Source organism: Podarcis erhardii (genome assembly GCF_964252035.2).
Source record: "Podarcis erhardii genome assembly, chromosome: 16".
NCBI classification, from domain to species: domain Eukaryota; kingdom Metazoa; phylum Chordata; class Lepidosauria; order Squamata; family Lacertidae; genus Podarcis; species Podarcis erhardii.
The window spans coordinates 2,736,784-2,764,751 of NC_138514.1; the positions used below are offsets into that span (position 1 = coordinate 2,736,784).

Consider the following 27,968-nt stretch of genomic DNA (forward strand, 5'->3'; position numbering starts at 1 on the left):
GGGGCTAGGGCCATGCCACGACCCCAGCAGGAACCCAGGGGGGCTCAAGTCAATCCGCATCAGCGGGGCTCCCCCTACTGGTGGTTTACCCTTCCAGACTTCCTGCAACACGGGCAGATATAGTCTGCTGATGCCAATGCCTAAGCCAATACCGCTCACATTCTGTAACCAATAAAGTTGTGGCCTAAATTTTGCCCATTAACATTAACCTAAATTCTGTGTCCTTGTTTCTTCATTCTCCTGGAGGTGGCCTGGGGGTCTTGAAGTGCAATAACATCATATCCAAAACTCTGAACTGTCTTGCTGGACTCTTCAGTCTAGCTAAGGCAAACAATAGGATGTAACCTAATAGCATTTGGTTTGCAGGTGGAGAGGGAAGTGCAACCTTGTTTGGAAAGTTGCTCTTCTTGCAGCTTGCACAGACTTTGACTCTTGTAGAGGTGACTAATGCCTCTTACAGTTTGCACCTGCTGTTTCTCTGGCTCCACAAACGGATTTCATGCATGGCTGAGGATTCTCGTGTGCTGCAACATCACAATGGGTGAGGCATCCACATTCCTTTCATCTCCCTCCTGAAATTCTGATTGTGCAAAAATTCTGAATGCAGTGTTTTGCTCTAGGAGCCTAGCTGTCCCCGTGTGACAAAGACGTGCCTCGCTCAGCAGAGCTGTTATTTTATAAGCATTGTTTCAAGACTGTTTGTGCAACCTCAATTGCCAAATCTAATTATTCAAGATTTTATCTCATTGCTTGATATGCATAATAGCTCTGAGGTGTCACTGATGAAACTCCTGCAGCTCTTAGATGTACCAGCAAGGTCTTGTTCTCAGTTTCACAGCCTCCGAGACCCCTCCTCAAAGTGGACAAGGCGACATATATGGGGCAAAGTGTCCCTTCAAGTAAACTGGCCCCAAGCAGTCTAGGGCTTTATATATGAATAGTAATACCTTAAACTTGGCTACTATTACTTACCCTGCCAATGGCTGGATAATTAGTGCAAAAAAACCCCGAACCAAAACAACAACGCAGCAGACATTCTGTGCTTCTCAGCTAAAGTGTTTCACAATGGATGCTTCTGCTTCCATTATAGGAGGGTTGGGGAAACTGATGGCTTGATCTGCCCTGCTAAGCCTCTTGCACTGGCCCACCAGTCTTCTTGACAGCAAGCCAAATAGGCCTGCAAAAGCACCTTTTTCAGCTACCACCACTTCAAGCACTACCTGAAGGGAAGAGGGGACAGAGCAATGCAAGCCTTGTTGACAACGCTCTGCCTCCATCCCTCTTCAGCTCTCACTTGAAGCAGCAAGTTCACGAAGCCTTCCATCACCTTCCCACCTCAAAGCAGCAGTTCCCAGGGGCTTCCCTCACTTTTCCTGTTGGGAAGACTAAAAGAGGAAAGGAGCCACCGCCTCAAGGTGTACTGCATGCCTTGAAGCCGTGGTTCTCAGAGGAGCAGCTCCTTCTTTGTCCTTGGCTCACTTGTGTCAGCTGAGAGGAAAGAGGAATCCAAGAGGGGAGTTTAAACACCCACTTTTGATTATCGCTCTCGTCTCCCCCCTCACTGATCAGCAAAAAGTTGAGGATTGTGCAGGTTATAGGTGTGTTTGCTGTGTGTAGGGATGGGCAGAGCTGTCAAATTTTGTTTCTCATTTTCCCACTCTTGTTCAGCTCTCTACATTTTCATCTAGTTTGCATTAGAAAACAAAAGCTCTCACAACAAGTTCTGAGTGTTTTAGTGTTATTTCTCCTAATGTACATAATTCTGTATGCAATTTCTCCTAATTTTTGAATGCTATGTCACTAACAACCCACCTCACCAGGTGGCTGTGAGAGTAAATGGGGAGGGAAGAACCATGTGTTCCACCTTGAGCTCTTTGGGGAGAAAGGCGGTACATAAATGTAAGAAATAAAATAAATGAATGAATGAATGAATAAATAAATAAATAAATGCAATTTAATGCATGCTTTACCCTAGTACAAGCATTTTTGTACACATTGCATGGGTGGAGAACTGCAGTGCAAAATTCAGAGAAATGCAAATTTTGAAGACAGCTGTGATTTGACTTGCATATTGTTTTAGAAAGTGTGAATTAGTTAGGTTCACCTTTCAATGTGAACTGAACTAAATCTCTCCCCACCCCTAGCATGCATCCATTTGTAATAGTGACCACATCCACTCCAGCCACTTGCACTTTTAAAAAAAATAATATTTATTAACAATTTTTATTTTAATTACAATACCAAAAAAATCAATACAACACATCTCTTAACATAATTTTCTTAACTTCTTGGACTCCCTCTCATCTCCCACTCCTGCATTCCTGACTGTAACTTTTTCCCAGCAAATTTATCTCCTTGTTTCTATTCTTATTGTCTAGTTTTCCGATGTTATATCTCTAATCTAAATATCCTTTATTTAGATCTTAAAAGTTTAAATATAACCGAAAATTTCCAAAACTTTATCTTTTCTTAAATTTAACTTATCTTCATATTTCTCCTCATCTAGCTTAATGGTGCCAAGTTGTTTTTACTCTAGCATCCTTCTTAACATTCATAAAGTTTACAATATTTTTGTAAATAGATCTTGAATTTCTTCCAATCTTCTTCCACCGTCTCTTCTCCCATGTCTCGGATTCTGCCAGTCATCTCAGCCAGTTCCATGTAGTCTATCAGTTGCATCTGCCATTCTTCCAGTGTGGGTAAATCTTGAGTTTTCCAATGCTTGGCGACGAGTATCCTTGCTGCTGTTGTTGCATACATAAAAAATGTTCGATCCTTCTTTAACACCTTCTGGCCGACAATACCCAGAAGGAAGGCCTCTGGTTTCTTAGGGAAGGTATACTTAAGTACCTTTTTCAGCTCATTATATATCATTTCCCAGAAGGCCTTCACTCTAGGGCAGGTCCACCAGAGGTGAAAGAATGTTCCTTCATTTTCCTTACATTTCCAACATTTGTTATCAGACAAGTGGTAAATTTTTGCAAGTTTGACTGGGGTCAAGTACCATCTATATATCATTTTCATAACATTCTCTTTCAAAGTATTACATGCAGTAAAATTCAACCCACTAGTCCACAACCTCTCCCAGTCCTCAAACATGATATTATATCCAATATCCTGTGCCCACTTTATCATAGCCGATTTAACCATTTCATCTTGAGTGTTCCATTTTAACAGCAAGTTATACATTCTTGAAAGTACCTTAGTCTTAGGCTCTAACAATTCCGTTTCTAGCCTCGATTTTTTCACCTGGAATCCTAACTTTTTGTCAAGTTTGAAAACTTCTTTAATCTGAGCGTAGTGTAACCAATCTCGCACTTTGTCTTTCATTTTCTCCTGACTCTGCAATTTCCAGTTATCTCCATCTTTTTCTAATATTTCCCAATACTTCGGCCATTTGGCCTCCATATTGAGTCTTTTCCGGGCCTTAGTTTCCAATGGTGAAAGCCACCTTGGAGTTTTATTTTCCAATAAGTCTTTGTATTTTATCCAGACATTAAACACTGCTTTCCTGACAATATGGTTCTTGAAAACCTTGTTAATCTTAACCTTGTCATACCATAGATATGCATGCCAACCAAAAGCATTGTTAAAACCTTCCAAATCCAATACATCAGTATCTTCGAGAAGTAGCCAGTCTTTTAGCCAGCAGAAAGCTGCTGATTCATAATACAACCTTAAGTCTGGCAGGGCAAAGCCCCCTCTTTCTTTCGCATCAGTTAATATTTTAAACTTAATTCTGGGCTTTTTGCCCTGCCAGACAAATTTGGAAATGTCTCTCTGCCACTTCCGAAAGCACTCTGTCTTGTTCACAATCTGCAAAGTTTGAAACAAAAATAGCATTTTTGGCAATACATTCATCTTTATAGCAGCGATTCGGCCTAACAAGGAAAGCTTCAATCTTGTCCAACTTTCTAAGTCTCTTTTAATTTCTGACCAGCATTTCTCATAGTTGTCCTTAAATAGACTCAAGTTTTTTGCTGTTATGTTTACCCCTAGGTATTTTACTTTTTTAACCACGCTTAACTCTGTCTCCTTCTGAAACCTTTCTGACTCTGTAACTGTCAAATTTTTTTCCAATACCTTAGTTTTTTGCTTATTTAACTTAAATCCCGCCACCCGACCAAACTCTTGAATCAATTGTAATACTCTTTTCGTACTAGATTCTGGCTCCTGTAAAGTCAAAACTAGGTCATCTGCAAATGCTTTAAGTTTGTACTGTTTCGCTCCGACCTGGATTCCTTCAACCAACTGGTCTCCTCTAATCATATTCAAGAGCACCTCCAGGACCGAGATAAATAACAATGGGGAGATAGGGCAGCCTTGTCGTGTTCCTTTTTCAATTTTAAACTCTTCTGTCACCACATTGTTAACTATCAGTTTGGCCTTTTGTTCTGAATAAATTGCATCTATCCCATTTTCAAAACCCCGTCCCACTCCCATCCCTTCCAAATTTTTCTTCATAAATTTCCAGGAAATATTGTCAAAGGCCTTCTCCGCATCTATAAAAATTAACACAGCTCTTGTATTAATATTCGTTTGCAAGAGTTCCAAAATGTCAATAATATTCCTTGTATTGGCAAACAAATGTCTACCTGGGAGAAAGCCTGCCTGGTCCTTGTGGATTATTTCATTTAAAACTTTTTTGAATCTACTTGCTAAAATGTCTGCAAATATTTTGTAATCCACATTTAAAAGGGAGATGGGACGGTAATTCTTTAGTTGTGTCTTTTCCGTTTCCAGTTTAGGTATCAATGTGATGAAGGCCTCTTTCCACGATTCCGGCGCCTTCTTCCCTTCCAGAATTTCGTTGCCTACCTCCATCAGTGGTTGTATCAAATAGTCTTTCAATGTCTTATAATACTTGGAGGTAAGCCCATCTGGCCCTGGAGACTTGCCCAATTGCATGTTCTGAATGGCTTGTTCAATCTCTTGTCATGTTATTTTACCATTCAGGATTGATCTGTTTTCTTGAGACAATTTTGGTAGTCCATTCTTTATCAAAAATTGATCTATCTCAGCCTCATCTTGCGGCCCTTGGGTGTACAGTTGTTTGAAATATCTCTGGAAACACTTTCTAATCTCCATAGGGTTCTGTATATTTCTTCCTTCAATCTCTAAGTTTGTAACTGTATTCATTTTTTGTCTCTTCTTCAACTGCCATGCTAGCAGTTTCCCACATTTATTCGCCGATTCAAATGTTCTTTGTTTCATTAGTTTAACTTTCCACTCTATTTCCTGGTTTATCAATTTAGAATATTGTGTTTGATAAAGTTTGATTTCTCTCAGAATCGGCTGTGACTTCGGTTTTAATCTTAATTTCTTCTCACATTCTTTAATTTTCTCCAAAATCATGTCTTTTTTCTCATTTTGTGTCCTTTTCTTTACAGCATTCTGTTGTATCAAGAACCCCCTCATCACAGCCTTGCTTGTGTCCCAGATAATTCTTTTTTCCACCCCAGCCACTTGCACTTTTGTCTTGGCCTTCTGTGATGAAGTTGTGCCTGGCTCAGCAGAGGTGCTATTGATAAGCATTGTTTCAAGACTGTGCAACCCCAGAGGGCTGACCAGGAGGAAATGCAGCAAAGAGGGTCCCCTGCCCCTGGCATTACAGCTCCAACCTTGAGGAAAGACCTGCTCTTTCAACACTAGAGTTGCTTCCTGTTGCTTTTCCCAGGTTCACGTCTCCCCACTGGAGACCATAGTCATACTCATTTCAAAAGTACATCATTCTCTGCAATTTATTTCCAAGTATTTCTCACTCTAAGAACAGCTTTGGAGGAGGAGAAAAAAGGCAGCCTTGCCCTCTGCTGTGCTGTTCTATCAACTGGCTTGAAAGCAAGATAATTATGATCACGATGATTATTTTTGAAAAGTAGCCAGTTTTTCCCTCCTAGGCCATTTCCAATTCTAACTGGGATAGATCTATAGTCAAAATGTTGCAACAGTTCTTGTGGTGATGAGATCAGTCTGTGACATTTATGATTACACATTAATAGGTAGGTAGGTAGATAGATAGATACAGATACAGACTTTTTCCACGGAGCTCAAGGTGACATAGAAGATTCTTGCCCCATGTCCGTGCTATCTTTGATGCAGCTAAACCGGGCAACACAGATTAACCCATGGTCACTCCTCTAAGCAATTCCATTTACAAGGTACTCTTACTCTTAACATTCAACCGAAATCTATCCTCCTCTAACTTAAGACCATTTGATCTGGTCTCTCCCCCCCCCCAAAGGGAGTAACTAATGATATGCCTATGGGAAGCCCTCAGTAAGGACCTGAGTGCAAGTCATCTTCCACTCACAAATCCCAGAAACTGGTATTGAGGGATTTGCCTTCTTCTATGTGTCAGCCCTTTTATAGGGTAGGAAGGGATGCAGGTGGCGCTGTGGTCTAAACCACTGAGCCTCTTGGGCTTGCTGATCAGAAGGTCAGCAGTTCGAATCCCCACGACAGGGTGAGCTCCTGCTGCTCTGTCCCAGCTCCTGCCTGCCTAGCAGTTCGAAAGCACATCAAAGTGCAAGTAGATAAATAGGTACTGTTGTGGCAGGAAGGTAAACAATGTTTCCATGTGCTCTGGCTTCTGTCACAGTGCGCTAGAAGCGGTTTAGTCATGCTGGCCACATGTTTGTGGACAAACACCGGCTCCCTCGGCCTGAAAGCGAGATGAGTGCCTCAACCCTATAATTGCCTTTGACTGGACTTAACTGTCCAGGGGTCCTTTACTTTTAACCTATAGGGTAAGGCCATTCCATATGACATAAGAATCAGGACTTTTCTGTGAGAGCACCTACTCTTCAGAACTTCATCCCATTACATAGCAGACAAGTGCTGTCTGCTGAAATGTTTCAATGTTTCAATGTTTCAATGCCTGTTGAAAACTTTCCTTTTTCAACAAACCTTTTAAGTGCAGATTCTTAACGCAGTCTATATATGTATCGGATTTGAAATTACACAGAGAGACTCATTGATGTTTTGGGATGTTTCATGGGAAGCTATTTATAAAAGAAATTAAAAATAGATAAATAGATAGATAGATAGATAGATAGATGATAGATAGATAGATAGATAAGTATCTCATGGTCATTCCTACCTAGTCAATTCAAAGAATTAAGACTGGTGATAACAACAGGAACAGCTGGTTCCCATGCTGTCATGAAATGTATCCTTTACATGGTACACAACCATGCCCACTGCTAGGGTATTTTTGATTAGCTCTACAAACATTCTAAAGTACCTCCACATATTCGCAATTACATTTTATCATGCTGAAAACAGAGACAGAGATACAGACTGGAGAAAATTAATACACTGATGCATTATTTTTGCAACGTACTAAAAGAACAAATGTGGGCTTTTTCTGCTTATGGAATAAAGTGACATAATCCCTTACCTAAAGATGCACTTTTCTCTGGGTTCAGGTATATAGTTTCGTCACTTGGCTGTTCATAGAGGAGGAACTGGTAGCGGTGGTAACCACTATTGGGTGGTGGTGTGGGTCTTCGGTAGTCTATAAGGAATAAAACAATGATGTTCAAAGGATGCATTGTATTTATTCTCTCAACAACAGACACCCACCCCTTGACAATCCAAGATATGGCCTCTTTGTAATAGGAATCAGCCAAAGTTTCTTTCTTGCCCTTTTAAATCATCCTATTTATTTACTTATTCCAGGAGCTATATACCCAGTCTCCTCCCATCTGCAATTTCCCTTGATTTCTTGGTCTAGTTCACCTGTTATTAGGGATACTGGAGAATTCTGTTGAAAAATGTAAAAGGAAATGGAAATTGCTGCTTTTCATGTGTTACTCTGTGGTTAGAAATGGAAGTTAGTCAAGTGAACAAGATCAACATTCACTCATATTGCTGTTGTTTAAGTCTGTAAAAGATATGTACTTAATTACTTTTTAAACATTGTTTTGACTTTCCTTTACATTGAAATGAATCTAAGTTGTTTGTTAAATAATTATTTAAGTTATATAACTCATGTTAAATAGTGGACAATGAGCCAAATAATGTAGATTGAAGAAACCGAACTGCAGCTAAACAGGGACAGCACTGATTGTGAAGCATACAGGTTGGAGTAGAAATTGCTGCCTTCCCACATTCCTGTACCAAGATTGATGTGTGAGTACATCCTTCTTTCTTCCCTTTCCCTCCCAGGCATGTGTCTGTATTTTTAACTCTACATTGCTCCATATCAATTTGTTTGTGTTGCAATGTTGCACCAGACTTTAGGACTAGATTATTTTATTTTATCCAGCTAAAGCTCTGATTCCTATTCAGAGAGGCCCTATTAAACCATCATTACAACCCTGCTACGGTTTTTAAATGGGCAGTTATGATTAAGTGAGCAGATGGGGATTTGTGGTGTAAACCTCACATCTCCCTGAAGAGCACCTGGTGTGTATAGGTGTGCTCTGAGCACCTTTCCCACCCTTCCCGCTTCCTTCTCTCCTCTGGTGCCTGGCTCCTTGCCATGTGCTCACAAGCGTGCTCTTGCCTTTTTTCCTTTAGAAAAACTTCCCTTTAACCTTACCTACTTTTCCCAGCGACTCGAGCTCAGATCAGTTCCCCTCTCCAAACCCCACCTCTCTTTACCTCCCTTAACCTGTCTCCCAAAGGATGACATCCAAGCCTTAAAGCATTCCCTAAAGGGATCATTTAGACTCATTCCAGTCACTGTCTGCTTCTCAGTACTCCATGCACACAATCTATCATGTTGTTCAACAGCCCCTCCCCTAAGCAGCCTATTTCTCCCTCAGGTTTTTCTTTAGGCACTTTCTGTCGCATTCCCCCCCCCATGTTGGACTGCTAGAGTGCACTCTGTGTGGGTCTGTCTTTAAATATAGTTTTGGAAACTGGGTTGCAACCACCTGATTAGTGGTTGGTGCCAGGCAGGCAGAACATAACACACCTATATTATACCGGTTGCACTGGTTACTCGTGTGTTTCCAAGCCCAACTGAAAATATTGGTGGTGATCTTGAAAGCCTTAAATGGGATATTTGGGACGGCATATTTAAAGGATCACCTCTGCTCATACCCTACAATCTGCTTCAGAGGTCCAGTTTAAGTGCCCACCTGGGCGAACAATCAGAAGAGGGCTTCTTGGTGGTCTCAGGAGGGCAAAAAGACTGTTTGGCTTCCATACGTTTGAGTCTAGTGCAGGCATAGGCAAACTCAGCCCTCCAGATGTTTTTGGCCTACAACTCCCATGATCACTAGCTAACAAGACCAGTGGTCAGGGATGGTGGGAATTGTAGTCTCAAAACATCTGGAGGGCCGAGTCTGCCTATGCCTGGTCTAGTGCATGGGTTGTACTATATCAGCAGGTGGAAGCTACACTTGATTCCTGCAGAGCTCAGATTTAAATGGAGCCAGGATATTACTTGCTGTCAACCTTCAGTGCCTCCCTAGTGAGTTGACAACTCCCCACTCCCCCTGTGTCATGAAAAAGAGCCTAATACCAAGCAGAGCTATTATGTATGCAGATGCTACCTGTTTAAAACCCCAATCTTAGCTTGAAGGGCATTTCAGATTGGATTCAGGAAAAGAAGATGTGATGTGAAGGGACCAGAGAGGCTAAAATTCCTCCAGAGTGTATAATGATTTTTTTGGTGGGGTGGGGGTGGGAATCTTCCTTGAACAGCATCTCAGATGGTTGAACACATTTATTGAAAACATATTTAATTCACAGCTGATGCTCTTTCTCCATTTTGTTTTCTTTGGGCAACAAGACTCCTGCTTGGGCCCAATCCTGAAAATCCTCCAGCTGGTGGAAGGTGCTGCAAGGTCAAGCTATTTGTGCCATGTGCTTATATTGTTGATGCAGGGTAGTCTATGAAAGAAAAATCTAGGTAATCAACATTTTATCTAATGTAAGGTTTTCACTTGTATTAAGTGCAAACCATTGTTAGCATTGCATATACAAATGCTCAAATAAATGGCAGTTCACATTTTTCAAATGTTCTGCATGATTTGCTGCTGCTATTAACAGGGATTAGAGCTGAGAGTGTACAGGCTGTCACTGATAGCATAGAGTAAATAATATGAGCAGATACGCTACCCATGGTTTCTCACTACAGAGTATTTGAATTTACAAAAACCATCTCTGAGATGGTTGGGTACAACTACCAGTCCAAGATACATCTGTGATGGAAAGGTTTATCCACACTACTTTTACCACCTCTTCATTTTGTTGTACTAGAGAAGAGATCAATATCTGCTGTCCAGCCTGAGTGTACAAGGATTCCTTAGCTTTACTGTTCAGCTGAGATCTCCTCAGGGAGTGCCCTGAGACTGCAATGGGTAGGGCAGGGAGAATTCTGCAGACCTATACATGTCTACTCTGAAGTAAGTTTCATTGAGTTCAATGTGACTAACTTCCAAGTAAATGTGTGCAGGAGAATAGCAGCCTAAGGGCATATCTGCATCATGATGCACAGCACATCCCAACCTCATCCCCCTTTCTAATGATCCTCCTGCAAACAATCACATATTGAGTCACTGTACCATGATAGAAATGGAGCCTTCAGCTTGCTTATTGGTGTCTTTTTTTTGGTCAATTTCTCTTGCAATCAGAAGTAGAGAAGTTCAATTGACAGTTTTATTTTATTATTATTTTTTAAAAGCATTTGAAAAAGATGTGTGCTGCAGTGTTTTGGGGGGGGGGTAGTGCATAGTCCTAACAAACAACTTTTTTATTTTAAGGAAAGTGTCTAAGCATTAGTGGTGGCACTGCTGCACTGGAAGGAGGTAACGTTGTTAATACCGTATTTGCCACTTCTGTTTCTTTGGTGCTTGAATGGGGTGGGATCAACAGGTAAAGATAAATGATTACCGTAATTAATGACTTACTGTATAGAGCACCATCAGTATGTATGACATCTTACAGAATTACGCAGGCAAAACAGATTCCAAAGGACCAAATAGTCTGATATATATAGCTATGCACACACACACTGGGGAAAACAGCAAAGAGAGAAACAAGACTAGGAAGGTATGCAGATATAAATGCTGTTGTATGTACTTAAAGCACATTAGCTGCAGCTGGAAATAAGGATTAAGGGGATAAGCCTCAGACCATATGGAATAGGAGGTTAGAGGAAGGATTTAAAGGCAAAGAGAACAATCACTTTTAGGAGGAATACAAAATACCCTGGGTGAGGAGCTGTGTGTATGGTAGGCACATGACACTTTCTAGAGGGGCAGCCACATTAATCTCAGACTCCATTTGGTCCTCACAGATGCAGTGGAAGGGGCTTGCAGGGTGTGTATGTGCACACAGAGCGGTGAGTGATGGTGGTAGTCTTCCATAATAAAATGTTTCTGGGAAATGTTTAAATTCTGGGGCAAAGTGGTTCCCATCTTGGAGAAAGTCAATTGTATCCACCTGTAATTATCCATATCACTTTTATTCAAACCTCTGTTGTTTTAAATCACCATTTGCCTCTCAGTTCCTTCTGTCCTTGCTCTATTCAAACTTCTGCCTTTGTTTTAAACCAGGGGTCAGCAAGGTTTACATTGCCTGGGCTGGTTCACTCCAGTGGAGATCCCTCTGTGGGCCAGATTGCATGTGTGTGCTTGAGCATGTGCGCCCGCAATTTCTGGTGTCTGCGTCTGCGCAGACATGATTTCTGACATCTGCGCATGCGTGATTTTCAGCACCGCAGAAGCGAGTTCCCATGCCGCGCTGCGCCAGTTTAGCGCAGCGCACGGGGACTCGTCAAGTGGGTGGCTTGGTTCGGGGGCGGCTTCTGGGCTGGTTAAACAACCCCCGTGGGCTGCTTGTGGCCCATGGGCCTTAGGTTGCCGCCCCCTGTTTTAAACCACCACTGTTCCCCTTTCAGTGTTCCACACTTCTCGTTTCCATGCCATGGCTGCTGCTATTGGGCAACCTGTCTTCATGCAAATCCAGGATTGCAATGTGGCACTACAACACCTCCAGTAGGGGCTGTGCCATGGCATTCTGACATTGTTATTATAAAGAATGAAACAGTTTACCATGATAATGTTTTCTGTATGTGCTTACTTTGATGCTTACTTTTGCTTTATGAAATTGGTACAGTGGTACCTCGGTTAATGAACTTAATCCGTTCCAGAAGTCTGTTCTTAAACCAAACCCATTCTTAAACCAAGGTGCGCTTTCCCTAATGAGGCCTCCTGCCACCGGTGCCCTTCCACTGTTCGGATTCCATTTTTAGACCGAGGTGAAGTTCTCAAACCGGGACACTATTTCCGGTTTTGCGGAGTTTGCAAACCGAATTGTTCTTAAATCGGACTGTTCTTAAACCCAGGTACCACTGTATTAGCATAAGTGTATGTATACTTATGCCTGATTGGCCAAAGTGCAACCAACTATTTTAATAAAATATTATTTTAAAAGTGTCTTATGCTGCAGATTGGAAAAAGGACAGGTGCCAAGTCTAAGATCATTAACTAGTCTAGGGAAAGAAGTGGAATCCAGAGAGGTGCTGTGGGTTTTGTGTCTTGTGTTGTCTGGAATTTTTTTTAAGGATTCTGAACAAAAGACAAGGTAGTGAAATGCTTCCTTCTGTGGGTTTCCATTGGATTATTTTCATTTGTGAATAAGGATACTTATGTTCCTTGGATTTATTAATCTGCTTTCAGGGAGCTATCTTCTTTCTAGTCAGCAAGAGCTCTAAAGAAATACATTTTTTAAACCACCCGACTGCTTCTTAACGGATTAGAGACCTGGTGGCTGTGTCACAATATCCAAAGCCCTAGGGATTCGTTTCCCTGTACTGAGAAGGGCTGTGGCCTTATTTGACTTAAAAGCAACCAAGATCACATACATGAATGGGAATCCATAACACCTACACAAAAATAGAATCCAGAGTCTGCTTTCCATTCAATGCCAAGACCTATTGGTAGGATATGTCCAGTTTCTGTTTACCTGTTAATACACGGCCTTTTGGATTCCCTTTCTTCAGGTCAGCACCCTGAAATGAGAGGAATAATTTTGCAGCTCAGTGTTGTGCATCACCAAGAAACAAAGCATTCAGCCTTTATGTTTCATTATTCTGCATAGTCCTTGTTTAGTCAAACATAACAAAGCAGGTACAGAAGCGGGCAAAGATGGAGTGTTGCACACCAGCCAGAAGCCAAAAGAACTCATCCAAAGCCAGTGAATTTATCTCTGGGCTAGAGGTCCTCATCTCCTGACACATGCTGAAAGCAAAACCAATAAAATGGACAGTCTTACTGCTTGCAGGCCACTTCCTCCCAGGGATGCCAACTTGAATTAAATACTGGTGTGTGTGTGTGGGGGGGGGTGTTAGCCCTGCCCCATATGCATGCACACCATTTTAATGACAATGGTATTTTACTGGGGGGGGGGGTGAAGGGAGCCGAACCCCTAGCAGTTGGTGCCTATGCTTCCTCTCAAGGTTCCCATTGCTTCCACCTCATTGGCCAGTTCTTCCCTGTATATGAGGTTTCATGGCTGCCATCCCTAACCTGTTATATCTCTGTTATATCTCTCCACTCCTAGCCATGAGGGGTTGCAGAACTAGGGAACAGCAGTCTGACTACTTTCAACTTTCAAATTTTAGCTGTGGCAAATAACCGCTACAACCTTTGATGAAAAGCCTTTCATACCAGGAGAATAAATGTTATTTTTAGCTGCTTTATACAAAACAGAGGATATAACAATTCACTACAAAGTCTTGTCTGGTTGTTACCCCGAGGTGGCTATCACCGGTGGAGGCTAAGGCTCGAAAAAGACTCAACATGGAGGCCTATTGGCCGAAATATTGGGAAATAATTGAAAAAACTGGAGACAATTGGAGGTTGCAGAGCTTGGAAAAATTAAAAAATAAGGTGCGAGATTGGCTACATTATGCTCAAATTCAAGAGGTTTTTAAAATAGACAAAAAGGTTGGGTTCCAGGTGGAAAAATCGAAATTAGAGACGGAATTGTTAGAACCAAAAACTAAGATACTCTCGAGAATGTATAACTTGCTGCTTAAGTGGAATACACAGGATGAGATAGTTAAATCTGCCATGATAAAATGGGCACAGGACATTGGGCACAACATCATGTTTGAGGACTGGGAAAGGTTATGGAACACCGGAATGAAATTTACGGCATGTAATGCCTTGAAGGAAAACATTATGAAAATGATATACCGGTGGTACATGACCCCAGTCAAGCTTGCTAAGATATATCACCTGTCTGACAATAAATGTTGGAAATGCAAGGAGGCTGAAGGGACATTCTTTCACCTCTGGTGGACTTGTCCAAAAGTGAAGGCCTTCTGGGAGGTGATTTACAATGAGTTAAAAAAGGTATTTAGGTATACCTTTCCCAAGAAACCAGAGGCCTTCCTTCTGGGCATTGTGGACCAGAAAGTGTTAAAGAAGGATAGAATCTTCTTTATGTACGCTACTACAGCAGCAAGAATTCTCATTGCAAAGTATTGGAAGACACAAGATTTACCCACGCTGGAGGAATGGCAGACGCAGTTGATGGACTATATGGAACTGGCTGAAATGACTGGCAGAATCCGAGACTTGGGAGAGGAAACAATGGAAGAGGACTGGAAAAAATTTAAGGACTATTTGCAAAAATATTATAAGTTGTATGAATGTTAAGAAAATGCACGATTAGGAAACTTTAGCTTCTGCAATTTGATTAGGTGAATTGAAAACTAAGGTACAAGAAATAAGAGGTGGAACCATGAAATAATTTTATTATGTTTATTTTAAATATATAAGAATTGGGACATAACATTGTGAATCTAGAAACATGATAAATTGAAAGATACAGTAAGTTATGAAACAAGGTAACAAATTGCTGACGTTTTTATTACAAAGAACGCAGGGTTTGGAAGATGTGGGGAAGTCCAGTTGGATTGTTAAAAAACATTATGGAAAGTTGGACCTTTTATATATTCTTTTATATTTCTGTTTTTTTTTCTTTTTTCTTCTTTCTTTAATCTATATATTTTTGACTGTAAGAAAAGAAACTTAATAAAATATTATTGGGGAAAAAAAAAAAAAGTCTTGTCTGGTTGTTGCAACAGAAGTTTCTTCAAGTTTACTTAGCATTCTTTAACTTTGTTTCCCCCTCAAAAAAATCCACTTGACACATTGTTTTGTGTCTAATCTAAGCAGAAATGATGGGGAGGGCAAATGTACTGGTGGGAGCTGTAGTTTGCTTGCTAATTTATATTTAAAGTGTCATTGCCTTGTATATGGCAGCCCAACACATTGTAGAGTTCCCCTGAATCACAGGCTGTGCTGTCACCGTGGCACAGAGGAACTGACAGACTGATCGCACTGGACCTGTTATCTGGGCAACAGGTTACTAAGAGGGCTACAAAAGCTTGCTTTTAAAGCCCTGACACCATTGTGTGCACAGGTATTCAGGCAGTAGCTAATTAATATCTTTGCAATGGCAAAAAGGTCACTGCAGTTTTAGAAAGCACATCAGCTGGCACACAGACAGCAGGTACAGTATGAGCAAAATGCCTGCAAACCTTACAAGGCCCACTTCCATATTTCTATATGTTCATCAACAAAGTTCTAGCAAATTCAGTGGGGAATTTCGTATGTGATGCTAAAATGTGTATTTGATCTCTCATGTTTTTGTGTGTCACATATGAACGCTGTTAATGTGAGAGAAAATTCAAGATGTGTCAAATGTACAGTGTAGTCAAAGTAGACTTTATGTAGACCCTGGAGAACTACAGCCCATTAGTGTAGACTGTAGGCAATACTGAGCTAGGCAGAGCAATGGTCTGATCCATTATAAGGCAGCTTACAACTACAATGAACGCCTGGTTTTGGAGGAGGATACGGGTTCTGGGAGACTCCAATGACAGCGTGTCATTCAACTGCTGCTCAGGCTTGGCCTGTTCCATACTATCTGGTTCCTGCTCCTCCTCTCCCATTATTTCCCAACTTCTTTCTTCTTCTTCTTCTTCTTCTTCTTCTTCTTCTTCTTCTTCTTCTTCTTCTTCTTCTTCCTCCTCCTCCTCCTCCTCCTCCTCCGGTATGCCCAGTGGCAAACCAGTCCTATAGATCTATACTATCTGCCCCTTCCTCCTCTCTGGAAGGCTCCTGGGGAGGCTGTCTCCACCACTCCTCTTTGTCTGTCCAGTCCCTGACACTTCCCCTATCACTGAAGAGTCTTCCCCTTCAGAGAAGGCATCTGGGAATAAATCTTGTCAGTGTTCCAGCTCAGCTGACTACATCTCCATCTCCAAGGCGGTGGCAGCGACAGCACCAATGTGAGCAAACCATGCCTGCCCAGCCTCTGTGGAGGAGGAGGACCCGCTTGCTTGCCCAGTCCTGATGTAACCTGTGTGAATATCTATGCCTGTCCTACTCTATGCCTGGCATGTATAGGGCACATGCCAAATGGTGAGCCAGGGTCTTAGCTAAGCCTGGCCATATATCACAGTGCTTAGTTGTGCTTTAGCTGTTGGTAACCTGCAGACCCATGTTGGAATGCTGTACTGATTTAATCAATAGAGCTTTTAAATTTTCCTGTTGTGGTAATGGTTCAAGTTCTGAGTTTGAGGAACTCAGAAGCAGAATAACAAGATACAAGAAATCATTATCTATGGGGATATTGATTGCAAAAATGTGAAAACTGCGTACAAAGGTGTGTTTTGGGGGAGAAATCTGAACTAAAATGCTGATGAATTTTAATGAGGGTTATTTTCAAATCACAAATTGGTATAGAAATGTAGAGAATTGAATTTAAGATTTTTTTAAAATGAGAAATTTAGAGAACCAAAGTATTATTGGTCTGTTTCCAATTGGTCTTTTTCCAAGTACTCACAAAGTACTTGCTCCATTTTTTCAGTCCCAAAGTAGTACTGATTGTGGTACAGACCTAGATGTTCTGACAGGCAAAGCCATAAGCTTCTGATACTATTTCAAGTGATAACATGTACTGTACTACAATGAAGTATAATGAAATAGACACATTTCTAAAATCTCCTGATTGGGCTATAGGGTAATCTAAATAATAATATTTTTTTAAAATAAATCAGCAGCTGTTTAACAATAATTTAACTGCTGTTGAATAATTAGGTAGCAAGTAAGTACAGAAATAGGTTAAGGAAGCTAACAGTAATGAGACATAAGGAACAAGGTAGTAATACAATAAGGAATAAGGCAGTAATACAAAGCAGTGCTTGCATGCATTGTGTGCCAAATGTTTCTGTGTAATTTCCTGCCACATCTGTTGCTACTGTACTCTTATTTCCCCCTCCCACTCAATTCTGCTTTGTAACATCCCCTGTTAATCCAGTCATACCCACACACCTCTGAACCACTAATACATTTCAGGTCTGACCTGCTCTAAGAACAGCAGTTGTTAGCATTTGAAGATGCATATTGATTACTGTTTCAAATAACTGAGAATGTTGGGTTCCAAAAAAAATTGGAATTAAGTCCCCCGCCCCCATCATGAACTGGGCATTTATTGTGGAATAGCAATACTTTGTTCACTCAGTTTTTACTGGGAATCTGCACAATACCATGAACAAGACACCCTCCTCTTATACTGTATTTCCCTGTTCAGCTTCACTTTTTCCTCACAGTTCAGACTGTGTAAAATTCAGTGTAATAGTAACACACGTAGAGATGGCATATTGTGCTCTATGGTGGCTAGTAATAACTTTTCAACTTCTACAAGATGACTCTATAGCCCCTGTATAGATGACTCTAGCCTCTCTGTGATTTGGTTCTCCTTTCTGGGAATCAATTCTATCACATCTTGTAGAAGCTGAGACGTATTTGCCAGGTCAATTCAAATACTATGTTATGGCCTGCAGGTGGAGGTTAAGAATTTAAGTAAAGCCCTGCTGGGGAATTTAAGTAAAGCCCTACAAGGCATCTTGTATCCAATAGCCAGTGCTGTAGTGGTAATTTATGAAATGCAGGAGCCCTTATAGCCACACCCTCAGAGTCCCATGCCATAGCGCAAAGAACAGTCAAAATAGATTAAAGATCAGCAGCATGATAGCAGAATTCCCACTTTATTAGTATCAGGTGATAAAAATAGACTACTGAACTAGTAAAGCATGATGTGGTGGTTACTACATTGGACTTTTAGCCATGACATCCATTGGTTTATGTAGATAGTGCTGTCTACACTAGACTCCTGTTTAAGACAGGGGTCCAAAGGCCCATCATAGATATGACACCATTCATGAAATCACCAATTGCATGGATACCACCCCACCAAAGTAAATGGGGGGGGGGCCCTCCCCACCTCCACAGTCTGCATTGTATCTTTAGCAGAGGGGAGAAATGGGGGAACTTAACTGTTTGCCTCCTGTTGTGCTCCTAATCCTGACCCCAGTCCAGAGGATTCACACAGCTGTTAATTGTGTGAATAGTGTCATGTCTAGTTGGGCTCCTTATTTGGCGATTGAACCTGCATTCTTTTTGCATGCAAAGCCATGTGCTCCACCACTTAGCTACTGTCCTTCCCTTAACTTTTTGGCAAACTTCCATGACCCCAATTCATAACTGGGAATCATATCAGTAACCAGAAGCCTTTTGACTTTTTTATTAGCTTAATAGTCCTTGTTTGAATAGTAAGTCACTAAGAATCGAGGATGCCTCCCTCTCCCACCCAGCAAGGAAACTAAAGGGACCAGCAACAATCTTCTGGACAGACGGGGTCCCAGCAATGGCACAGAGCGTTTCCTCATTCCACTTCAATTACCGACTGCAAACTGCCCGCCCACTGCGAAGATTTCTAGCCCCTCATTGCTGACTCCTCCTGACCCTGCCAGAGCACCGGGTCAGCAGCACATTTCTGTGAGTGCAAGGAGAGATGATTTAATCTTTTCATCCACTTTTTCCCATTTATCAGGAGGAATAAATCACTTTCCTTTGCCTGCCAAGCTCATGGGCCGGTGGAAGATGGAGTCAGGCAGAACCCGCCTCCTTTGAAAATAGCTTCCTGGTGTTTGCTTCTGCCTTTGGCATGGGAGTTGCTGGCTTCTGCTGTTTCCTTGAATGTGCTGATTAACACCTCAGTACAACAATAAACAGAACCCCTAAATACAAAAGTAAATCATTTAATTTCCCCCCAAAGGTAAATGACTAACCTATACTAGGTATTCCCTGAGGGTACCACGGTCTACTGCTCCAATTCATGCTTGTGGCACATGGACCCAAAATGGAAATAAAAGCATTGAGTCTAATTGGCTGCAAGGTACCTGACGGTCTTGATGTCCATGCCTGGTTTAATTCAGATTGTAGGGAACAGATTATTTATTTTGAAAAAGATATATTGGATTGATGTCTCAGAAAAACCGCACAAAGCAAACAATATTGTTCCAGTAGTCAGCTATCTTAGAATAATGTCTCTACTACTAGTTCTACGTAGCAAGAGCATTACTGTTGTTTTAAAGTTTTGTTTCTTGTTATTAGATTTTTTTAAAAAAATCTATTTGTACAATCTTTTATATCCTGATTGTTTATGCTAATTAACCTTGGATTTCTTTTGTGTAAGAATGGCAGAACAGACATATTCTAATAACTAAATAGTGCATAGATAACAACACGTTGTTGTTGTTGTTGTTTAGTCATTTAGTCATGACCGACTCTTCATGACCCCCTGGACCAGAGCACGCCAGGCACTCCTGTCTTCCACTGCCTCCCGCAGTTTAGTCAAACTCATGCTGGTAGCTTCGAGAACACTATCCAACCATCTCGTCCTCTGTCATCCCCTTCTCCTTGTGCCCTCCATCTTTCCCAACATCAGGGTCTTTTCCAGGGAGTCTTCTCTTCTCATGAGGTGGCCAAAGTATTGGAGTCTCAGCTCAGGAAGTATGTCCCAAGCATTTTGTTAATAGCAACAGCTATTTGATGCATATAATGAATTTGTCTAACCTTTTTATTGAACTCTACTGCAGTAATACCTAAGAATTTATACAAAGCTTCACAGTGCTCAAAGCACTTGATATACATTATCTCAATGATCCTTAGTGTTCTGTGAGGAGATAATTTTATTTCCCTCTACCACACACCCAAAGCTTTTTGAATTGAAAAACCCAAACCCTTTTAGCTTTTCATCAAATAAGGGGAATTTTGTACCCTTTTACATTTTGTTGCCTTGTGTTTTGTGAAACAGCCTTTGAAATAAAGTATGTGTTTTAAAATAAAGGACACCTGCCATCTGTAGTGCAAAAGATGTGCAAAGGGAATAAATTACCACTTTTCTAATCTGCTGGTGTTGTACACCAATTCTGTCCTGTCCTGTTGTTCTGAATCTCTCTTTACTTACTTACTCAGTGTAACACACTGGGCTGTTCTGAAAGCACAGCACTTTTGGAAATCTGGGTATTTGAAGATTTGGATTATGAAAGCAAGTGCTTTTTTCTGAGGGGTCGCAGGGGTATGCATACCCCTAAACATTTTGTGAATCTAACGGGAGAAGAAACTAAAAAAAAATTGTAGTTTCTTCTTTAGCATGGTGAATTGTCAGTTCTGTTGCTACCCCCGATGGCGGCCTCATTTGCTGTCACAGTGTTTCCTGAGTCTCAGACGGAAGCAAGCATTTAATGTGTGAAGTAGGAGTTGGAATCTAGCACAGTGATTGGTATTTATTTGTTTGTTTGTTTTTCCTGATTTGAACTATAAAATGATGATTTTCTTGAGTCGAAATGAGAGTACCCTTAAACATTTTTTTAGGAAAAAAGCACTGATGAAACCTCCATAACAAAACACAAAACAAAACAAAAACATGGATTCTATTCCCCTCAAATTTGGCTGTACATAGTGCACAGCAAAAGATGAGACCATGTTCTTCTTACTCTACATATATTGCTAAGAAAGAGAAGACTTGCAGTGCAATCCTGTCTACTCAGAAGTATGCCCAACTGAGTTTAATGGAATTTACTTCCAGGTAAGTGTGTGTATAAGATTTTGACATGCTTTAGAAGTCAGAAGTCTTAGGAATTATAACTCCTAGCTCATGCATAGTTTGCATCCATAGTGGTACAAATCTATTGGGAGAGTTGGCTAGGCTTAACTGAAGCTTAAAACCATAGTAATCTTGTGGCACTCTGCTCCCTGACCAGCCAACACAGATGTTGCTTATCTAAGGCCCACTCCAGAATGAATGGTCATTGACAATTAAACTAAGTACTGGTAAGTGGATTTGCCTTGTGAAGATATTGCTGGTGGAAATCAGAATTGTCATTTGTTTCCCCTGTGAAAAGTGTTGCACAGTAAGTGTTGGATTAATGGCCAGATGGAATTAACCTGCAGTGAATTACCCTTTCTCCAAAATCTGTGTAAGAATAGAGCTTCAGAAAATGATGGCAGGCTTAGCATGGCTGCTATTGAGTCAGTGTGTTTGGCTGTTAAGCAGAAGGTTGGTGGTTTGAGCCCACTGAGGGACAGCGGTCGGCAAGAGATAAAAAGAAACTTGGAAATATGGGACAGGTTAAGATTATCATTTTGGGGTAGGCTCTCCACAGTAAAAATGAATGTGTTGCCTAAAATACTTTTCTTATTCTAAGCCATCCCAGTAGTGGACAGTGCAAGACATTTTAAGACCTGGCAGAAAGATATAACAAGATTCATTTGGCAGGGCAAGAGGCCAAGAATAAGTTATAAACTTTTGACAGACAGTAGGGAAAGAGGAGGCTTTGCACTGCCAAATCTTGAGTTGTATTATGAAGCCGCATGCCTTTCTTGGATCAAGGAATGGCTAGTATTGAAAAATACTGATATTAGATCTAGAGGGCTTTAATAATCATTTTGGCTGGCATGCTTACTTATGCTACGACAAGGTGAGAGCCCACAGAGACTTTACAAATCATGTAATAAGATCTCTGTACTCTGTCTGGATAAAAAACAAGGGTATCCTGGAACAAAAGGTAGTTGTTACCGACAGAAGCCATGACTGTAAAAAAAGGTCAACATGATGAATGATTGGGTTACATATAAAGAAATTCTTTGTGAAGAAGGCAACCAATTAAAACTCAAAATTTTTGAAGGAATAAAAAGTAGAGTCAACAATGGGTTACCATCAAATGCACGACTTATTCAAACAAGACAAACCAAGAGGCTTTAACAAAGAACTACCAAAGTTCAAAAGAGATTTGATATATAACGATGAGAAAACATTGTCCAAAATGTATAAAATCTTATTAGAATGGTCAGTGAAGGACGAGGAGGTAAAATCAGCCATAGTAAAGTGGGCAAGAGATTTAGGTCATAACATACAACTCTCAGAATGGCAAAAATTGTGGAGGGAAGATCTTAAGTTCACAGCATGTTATTCTATTAAGGAAAACTACATGAAGGTATTCTATCGCTGGTATATAACACCCGAGGAAATTAGTGATAATGTATAAAAATAATTCCGACCAATGTTGGAAATGTAAGGAGGTGGTGGGATGTACCATGTCTGGTGGACCTGTGTAAGAATGAGAGAATTTTGGGATTCAGTCTATAATGAGTTGAAAAAGATGTTCAAAATTTCATTTCTCAAAAAACCCTGAGGCATTTCTTTTAGGGATTATCAGGAGGGAGACTCCAAGAAAGTTAAAGAAATTATTTATGTACGCTACCATGGCAGCGAGAATTGCACAGAATTGGAAAAGTGAGACGATACCATCAAAAAAAGATTGGCTGATTTAACTTATGGAATATGCTGAGATGGATAAACTGACAAGAAAAGGGATCAAGTGAAATTTTTTTAGTAAAGATTGGAATATATTTAAACAATACCTGAAAGACCACTGCAGAGAATTAAATTTTTTGACTGGTTTAGATTAACTCTTGTAATGAGAAACATAAAAAGTAGCAAAAAATTGGTTACCAATAAACTAGATTTATTATGAAATGCATTCAACCAAGAACTCTAAAGGACCCAAGCAGCAATCTAAGCTGCTGTCATCTTGGAAATTTTGGTGGTGTGCAACAATATAATTTTTTTGTCCAAGTGGTGTGAAATTTCAAGGGTTCTAGGTCAGGATTCATGTTTCCTTTTGGAAATGAGGCATGGCAGAGACTGTGGTGTCTTTAGGATTTATGGTTTATTTACACATATATACAACCTGAGCTTGCGCTGGAGGGGCTCACAGCATTAATACCACAAAAGGGTCTTGTTTCTCCCATAGATGTAGCCTTGGATTCCAGCAGAAAGTAGTCATGACACTCTCTCTCTGCCTTTCCAGACGGCAGCTGTCCTTCCAGCTTCTGGCTCACATAACAGCTACTCCCACTGTCCAACTCAGGTTTTGTCCTTCTAAATATTTAAGAGTTGAAGGAGGGGCCCACCCATTTGTCATCTGGCACAGAGCCCCCTTCCCTTTGTTCTTTTAATGGCTCATCACCCAGGCAATTACCTCATCAGGAAGAAGCAAACACATAACACTATACATTCTTGTTGCACGTTCCAATATGTGTACAAATGTCTCCATCTGTGTCCTTTTCTGGCCTGTTGATGCAAAATGTATTATATAATGGGGCCAAAGAAGCAGATTCACCAAGGGGAGGTGTCAACCTCTGTGAAGCTTCAAAAGCTGCTTTATTTTCCCGGCGCTCTCTGAAATGGCTAAATGCACAAGAGAGTTGTGGTAGGGAGTTGGGCTGGGCTGCGACACATCAATGCCACCTAGGATGAGCAAATTTTACTTTAATAGCACTGTCAACATGTTGTCTGCTGGGAGGCTACTCAGCTGTAACTGCCGATAGAGATTCACATATTGCTGCATAGCCACTGCTCTCCTCTAACGTGAGTTAAGCTAATGGACACTGATGGGCTGCCATGGCTCTTAATGCTCATTGATGACCACATTAATATTTCTTAATGACACCATTTGGTTTTAATGTGTCTATTTTTTTATCCTGCGAATGAGTTTTGTGGCCAGCTCTAAGGGGAGAAGGAGAAAGGCATGGCTTCCCTAAGACTGTGGGATAAAGGATGATCAGTGATGCCACCTTCTACTTGCTAGGTATTATGTGTCAGGAGGAGTTCTAATGCTGTAAGTGTGGGCCAATTCACCCTTACATGTTCCTTACTCAATGAATACAGCATTAAGTCATGATTTCCAAGTGTCTGGAAGAAAGCCACAAAACAGGATGCCACCTCAAACAGATCTAAAGGAGAAACAAAGTTATTGTAAAAAAATGTTTTTCAAGTGCTCATCCTTTCAATCGCTCTGATGGAATCTGAGCCTGCACAGAACAACTTCAAAAATTTGTAAAGCTTCAATCAGGTAATTGGCACTCACTACTTCCTCCCATTATAGGATGAGCATCTTCATGCTCAGTTCATGACCACAAACTTGACATGAGCCAACAGTGTGATGCAGCAGCTAAAAAAGCCAATGCAATTCTGGGCTGCATCAATAGGAGTATAGCATCTAGATCAAGGGAAGTAATAGTGCCACTGTATTCTGCTCTGGTCAGACCTCACCTGGAGTACTGTGTCCAGTTCTGGGCACCACAGTTCAAGAAGGACACTGACAAACTGGAACGTGTCCAGAGGAGGGCAACCAAAATAGTCAAAGGCCTGGAAACGATGCCTTATGAGGAACGGCTAAGGGAGCTGGGCATGTTTAGCCTGGAGAAGAGGAGGTTAAGGGGTGATATGATAGCCATGTTCAAATATATAAAAGGATGTCACATAGAGGAGGGAGAAAGGTTGTTTTCTGCTGCTCCAGAGAAGCGGACACGGAGCAATGGTTCCAAACTACAAGAAAGAAGATTCCACCTAAACATTAGGAAGAACTTCCTGACAGTAAGAGCTGTTCGACAGTGGAATTTGCTGCCAAGGAGTGTGGTGGAGTCTCCTTCTTTGGAGGTCTTTAAGCAGAGGCTTGACAACCATATGTCAGGAGTGCTCTGATGGTGTTTCCTGCTTGGCAGGGGGTTGGACTCGATGGCCCTTGTGGTCTCTTCCAACTCTATGATTCTATGATTCCTTCTAACTGCCTTCAGAACATTAGAGAGAGGCATTTTTATATTTATTTATTAAATTTGTATACTGCTCTATACCTGCAGGTCTCAGGGTGGTTCACAGGAAAAAAATCACAACATAAAAACACAAAATACACAATCAAGATAAAAGGGAAAACAACCCAATAACTCCCCCAACACATTTAAAAAGGGCATTGGATGTAAATCAGCCAAAGGCTGGTGCCTAAAGGTGTACAGTGAAGGTGCCAGGCATGAAGGAGAGAGGGGTGTATGAATGCGGATACGACCACTTGAAAAACACCAGTTACAAGTAAAAACATAAGAAGAGCCCTGCTGGATCAGGTCAGGTTATTTTCACTAATATATGCATTTAATGCACTAGTGCATGGATTATTGTACACATTACGTGGGTGGAGAGCTACCCTGCAAAATTCAGAAGTGTGCAAATTTCTAAGAATGGCTGCATTTCTGTTCCTATAGTTTGGGAAAGAGTAAATGAGGAAGGTTTGCCTTTAAAAGCAAGCTGCATCAAATTTCTCCTCCTACCCCAGCCCTAATCATAACAGAAGCAGATTGCTTCAAGACAGTTGTGACTCATTTGCTGTTCAGCGGCGAGGCTCCCTTAGCTGGAATGGCTTTGGCCACAGCCACAATTTCTTCCATGGCTGAAAACTGTTGGGGAGATGTGTGTGAGGGACAAATAAAGTGAGCTACTCCTTCCCTACAGGAACATGTCTGATCCTGATCAAGGGCAAACAGGGTGGAAAGGAGGGAATGTGGAAGACAGAGAAGAAAATGCTTTCTAAGGACTCCAGCTACAGGAAAGTGGGTGTGGGAATTGACACAATAACTGGCAGGAGCCCAAGACCGACAGATGACTGATTGGACTGAGATCTGTGAATGAAAACAGATAGCATTTGTTATACATTCCCCCCACCCTCAGCCTTGCAGTTAGCAGAGAACAAGCAGCACATGGCAAGACAGGATGGAGCACAGCTTCTCACACTCCTGGCACCTCTAGTGGCCTATATGGTTGGTCAAGTGTCATTCCATAATGTGGTTGCATTGGCAGTGCTGTTCTTACAGCACACCACTGGGATTAAGCAACAATTAGTGAGAGTTACCGTATTTTTCGCTCTATAAGACGCACTAGACCACAAGACGCACCTAGTTTTTGGAGGAGGAAAACAAGAAAAAAAAATATTCTGAATCTCAGAAGCCAGAATAGCAAGAGGGATCGCTGTGCAGTGAAAGCAGCAATCCCTCTTGCTGTTCTGGCTTCTGGGATAGCTGCGCAGCCTGCATTCGCTCCATAAGACGCACACACATTCCCCCTTACTTTTTAGGAGGGAAAAAGTGAGTCTTATAGAGCAAAAAATACGGTAATCTCCAAACAGGCTGCTACCTCCTCCACTACCTGTTTTGAAGCACACTTCAGTAGTAGTGGAGGGCAGCTTTAAAGTTTGTACAGCCAGAAATCTACATGTATGTATTATTCTTCCACACACTTTCCCTTGAATATATTTACCAAGATGATATTGCTCTTATAAACACAAGGAAGGATGATATGGGCTAAACTTCTTTGAAGAGAATAAAACTTCAAGGGATCTCCCACAAAATCAGTTCTAGAGCTGGAAAGTGGTCTCGATAGGAAAGACAATTATGCAGATGACTGTAAAGACTGCTATCTATTTGGCACTATGAAGCCATCTCTTGCAGCCTCTGCTTTGTTTGTTTTGCCTCTTCTTCCAAAGCTTTGGAGCTCAAAATGGAAATGTGGCACCGGTTACTAAATTAGAGAAAGAATATAAATTCAGTCATACGTTATAAGTGCAAGATCTGGTGACCCGCAATACATGAGAAATGGGGAGGGGCACAGCCCGTACTTTGTGCGCAATGCATCTTGGTCCCAGGCACAGTTCTCAGCGTCTCTAAACAAAAGGCTGTCAGATTGCAGTTCCAGGAAAGACCCCTGAAGGAGGCATCTGTGAGCTGCCGGCAGTCAGAGTAGACCACACAAGGCTAGATGGACCATTTGTCTGACTCAGTGTAATAAACGCTGAATGTGCCTTTGTGCCTCAGGCTTTGATGCCCTTCAATGAATGCTAGAACCTGGTCTTATAACAGGCTACTTTGTTCTATTATTCAGTCCAATTGGTTGGATGCCACTGGTGGATTTTAATTTAGAGGGCTGGGGCACTCTTAGTGGTCGGAAGTCACAGGTTTGTATGTTAAAAGAAGAGGAGGAGGAGAAGCTTCCACGTGCCTAATTTTACAGTGCCTAGCCAAAGAGGATTCTTCTGCCTTACTCACCTTCATATACATTTGCCAAACACCCCCCCCAGTCTATTTTCTGCAATTTCATCTTATTGGATTCTGTTTGTGCTCTATGTCTGAATAGCGGTGAGCATCAGGAGAGTCCTGCTGGACCAGATCAAAGGCCGTCTATTCCAGTATCCTGTTTATTTTATTTTGATATAAGTAGGGGCTTCCCTGCTTGCTCACTCTGCCTGCCAATGCTACATCCTCACCAGCTCCTGCCAAAGCCTCCTCTTCCCCCTCACTTCCCCCTCACTCCTTACCAAAGCCATCCCTCCCCCTGCCCCCTTGCCACCCACACTTTCTAAGTTGCCAACCGCCCTTCTCCTTGCAGCTTCACAACCCCTTTTCCCTTCACCAGAGGTGGGAAACCTTTTCTGGCCTGAGGGTCAGATCTTTATCTCCCCCACCCCTGGTGGGCCAAAGTTATCACCTAATGTCATAGCATGTCAAGTGGTGCTTCCCTTTGAAGTCCCAATTACTGTATTGAGACAGCAGACCAAACAGTGGGGCTTTCAAACACCCTTTTGTAAACAAAAAAGGTGTGAAATTAAGAATCACATTTGCTTTTTGAGCCCCTCTTCTACTTGCTGTGTTAACTACAGAGGCTGGTTTTCACCAAAGAAGGGAGTATATGCTCTTCTTTTAAACTAACTTTCCCCTCCCATGTCTAAAATAATGTTTTACAGTGCAATCCCATGCATGTTT

The 27,968-nt window shown here is 41.4% G+C and overlaps 1 protein-coding gene across 2 annotated transcripts in view; it reads right to left on the reverse strand.

Annotated features, from left to right (window-relative positions):
- Positions 1-27,968, reverse strand: part of PEBP4 (phosphatidylethanolamine binding protein 4) — a 248,633-nt gene that overhangs the window by 28,966 nt on the left and 191,699 nt on the right. For both annotated transcript variants that reach the window (XM_081843972.1, XM_081843973.1), the window contains 2 exons: positions 12,925-12,970; positions 7,400-7,516 (listed from right to left, as the gene is read on the reverse strand). In XM_081843972.1, coding sequence (XP_081700098.1) covers positions 7,400-7,516; positions 12,925-12,970 — 163 coding nt within the window. The remainder of the gene's footprint in view (positions 1-7,399; positions 7,517-12,924; positions 12,971-27,968) is intronic.